Source organism: Terrapene carolina, unplaced genomic scaffold, assembly GCF_002925995.2.
Source record: "Terrapene carolina triunguis isolate 2854851 unplaced genomic scaffold, T_m_triunguis-2.0 Scaffold20513, whole genome shotgun sequence".
NCBI classification, from domain to species: domain Eukaryota; kingdom Metazoa; phylum Chordata; order Testudines; family Emydidae; genus Terrapene; species Terrapene triunguis.
Window position 1 is genome coordinate 1 of NW_020684864.1, and position 3,103 is coordinate 3,103.

Sequence of the window (3,103 nt, forward strand, 5' to 3'; positions counted from 1 at the left end):
CTTAAATAGTTTAACTGAAGAGTGCTGTAGTTGAGTTTTTAAGGCTGCTGCACAGTGATTTTACAAGAAAGCAACACATTTTACCCTTTGCTTTATTTCCAAAAAATCAAATATATGTTTAAAAAAAGTGGGGCATGAGATGCCTTTCAGTCTTATCTGCTCAGCATACGGCAGAAAGCCCAGGACATCTTCTAACTGCAAGTTATCCGCTTGTCTCACAGAAGGCATTGCACTAGTTTTAGGTTTATGTTCAGTCTGTCTCTGCACAGTCGTCATCTTCATCCCCACTTTGAGACTGCTCCTCCTCCACTTCCTTAAGGCAACAGCTTAACATTGACTTCTGGATGGACTGTCTTTCCTCTGCAACAATGAGGGTGAGGCACACAATGAAAAATGTCACTATTCAACATGCCCTCACATAGAGGGAAGTACAAGAAGTTCACTTAGCTACACTGACCAACTGAGGAGCCCAGCTCTACCAAATAACCAGACTGACAGGAGAGAAATGAAACACATGCATCATACAACATAACACAAAGTCCATGTGTAACAGGGCCCCTTTTAGAATGTATGAATGGAGCAGCTGCTTACCTTCACTGGTGCAGTTGTGCAATAATAGCAGCAGCTGTTTCCTATTGTACTGCACAAGGAACTTCTGACATGTTCTTATTGTCCCTGTTGGAGAAACAAGTGCACAAGTTCTGTATGTTAGCAGAGGGCTGAAGCAAATTAAATGCAACAAAGCAGGGCAAGAGTCCATTTTAATGCTGTGACAATATATTCTCCCTACGCATGCAGGAAGTAGGAATGTAGTGGATCAAACAGCAAGAACATCACAGGCTATAATCAGAGAGCTGTGTTAGTCTGGATCTGTAAAAAGCAACAGAGTCCTGTGGCACCTTTAAGACTAACAGATGTATTGGAGCATAAGCTTTCGTGGGTGAATACCCACTTCCTCAGACGCATGCTTATGCTCCAATACATCTGTTAGTCTTAAAGGTGCCACAGGACTCTGTTGCTTTTTACAGGCTATAATATTAATCAGCTACTGAAATAGTGCTGAATAACAAGGAGTAACTCTTGCTATCCCTCCAGCCTTCCCTCCCTATTTGAAACTTCTTGACAGAGACTCAGTTGCCACTTTGCTCCACTTGGGATTTGATCAAAACAGCTCCCTGATGGCAGATTACCAAATTGTGAGGGAGGTGGCAAGCTCTTTACTGTAAGTAGTGAAGTTGGGAGAATAGAGTTACACCTGCAAAGTAGGAGGGCTTTTGCTTTTAAAGCGGTAGCAGTATAATGAACAGATGAGTGACTAACTCAGCATAATGAAAAAAACAGCAGAGCTTGTAGAGAGTCCATAGCAGAACGAAGAATGTCTTAGCTTTTGGATGACCTATTTAAAGCCATTAAAAGTGAGTTTATATTCGCCTCAGTGAGGCATTACATGGGCTTCATCTGTCATATAACTGGAAAAATATTAAATAACTGAGGGCTCTTCCCTCCTAATCATTACAAGAGTAATAAGAAATTCAAGATCTCAAAGTTCTGAGATGTTGCTGCACTAGGAGGAATTAGTAAGACATGCCACAGGCCACCAAAGAAAAGCTCTTGAAAACCTTACCTCCAACATGTAGTGTGTTGAAGAAACAGGAATAACGCTGGTTCCTGTTCTCTAAGTAAGTGACAAAGGGAAGAGCTGACCATAGGAGCCTGTAGAAGTCCTTTCGGCAACGCAAGAGAACTATGCCTGTATAGGCATTGAGATATTTCACTAGGCACACAGAACAGCTGATTAGAACAATTGATCTTTCATTGCACACTTGAACATTAGATCGTATTTCAGAAATTCTGGTTTACAGAACCTGAGGTTCCAAGTAGCTTATATTGAAGCAAAACTTCAAATGTTTTCCAGAACTAATTCTACATATTTGCTGGCTATGTCGCCACAGAATGAAAGGCTGCAGGAGACTAGACATAGCAAAGGTTTATGCTGATTTTTCCTAAACCTCATTACTTGGCAGCCATTCGCCTCCAGTCAGGAGGATGGGTACGACAACGCACTGCACTTTCGTCAGGGGATGCTAGAATGGAAAAACTGCCACGAGCAAAGGGACTGCACTTTAATCTCTTTTAAGCCCCGGGCAGTGCTTTGGGAACTGGGGGCGACAGGCCCATTCCGGATCGGTCGGAGACCGTGCTTAGCACAACGGGGCTGTCTAGAAATGACACACGTTTGTCTCATTCACCCCTTGTAACACTGAAACAAACACCCCGCGCCCTACGTCCAGTGATTGATGGGCAACCCCCGCCCCGTCTCTGGCGTGCGCGCAGGACTCCGAGAAATGGGCCTAGCCCGGGGGTCGGCACCCGCGGAGGCGGGAGCAGGGGCAGGTGGAGACCTGTGAAGGAGATGGAGCAGCAGGCCAGCCCGTAGTCCCCGTGGGTCCGGGCAACGGCATCCTTCGCCGCAGCGCCCACCGCCCGCTCGTCGATGCACTGCCGGCAGCGGGGGTCTTCCGAGACGATCTCACACAGCAGGTACCTACAACGCAAGGCAGCGCGTTAGGGGGCAAGGGGGAGTGACCGCGCGGAGCGGAGACCTCGCCCTCACCTGTGCTTGAACCGCACCATCTCCTCCTTGCCCTTCGGCCGCGCGCCAGCCTCCCCGGGACGCCGAACCAGACAGACACTCAGCTCAGCCAATGGGAGTGTCGTCTCTGGGCCCTACAGCCAATCGGCATTCGGCAGGGGCGGAACCGGAGGGTCAAGAAACACCGCGAGGGAGCGGCGCGCGTGCGCACGCACGCACATTACGTCCTCGTGCGCAAGGCTTTGAGTGGCGCGCGCGGCTCCAGACAACTGCTGTTTGCCCTCTTCCCGCTGCCGGCACGCGGCTGGCTGGGAGCGCAGGGACACGCGTCGGCGGATAACCGCCCCTCCCCCCATTCACCGCGGGGTCCCTGCGGCTGCCCGGGCAGGGCCTCGTAGCACGGCCCCTGCCTTCACGCTCCCGCCCAAGGACCCCCTGCAGCGTTAGCCCCACGCGGTGGCAGCAGAGCATCGCGCAGCGCCCCACGCCTACCGGGTCCCCCCATCTGCC

At 50.0% G+C, this 3,103-nt stretch overlaps 1 protein-coding gene across 1 annotated transcript; it reads right to left on the minus strand.

Moving 5' to 3' along the window:
* Positions 1 to 74: 74 nt before the first annotated feature.
* Positions 75 to 2,679, minus strand: POP5 (POP5 homolog, ribonuclease P/MRP subunit). The gene is made up of 5 exons (XM_024198027.2): positions 2,615 to 2,679; positions 2,403 to 2,545; positions 1,625 to 1,774; positions 592 to 675; positions 75 to 360 (listed from the first exon to the last, which is right to left on the minus strand). Exons 1-5 carry the CDS (start codon positions 2,632 to 2,634, stop codon positions 251 to 253), a joined length of 507 nt encoding a protein of 168 aa, XP_024053795.1. The 5' UTR covers positions 2,635 to 2,679; the 3' UTR covers positions 75 to 250.
* Positions 2,680 to 3,103: the final 424 nt, after the last annotated feature.

What these genes read in the sequence shown, in the direction of transcription:
- POP5 (XM_024198027.2), bottom strand. Translation starts at nt 2,634, where the DNA reads ATGGTGCGGTTCAAGCACAG. An exon ending in ATGGTGCGGTTCAAGCACAG is followed by an intron (nt 2,546 to 2,614) that starts GTGAGGGCGAGG and finishes CTTGCGTTGTAG; the next exon opens with GTACCTGCTGTGTGAGATCG. An exon ending in CTGCTCCATCTCCTTCACAG is followed by an intron (nt 1,775 to 2,402) that starts GTCTCCACCTGC and finishes CTGTGTGCCTAG; the next exon opens with TGAAATATCTCAATGCCTAT.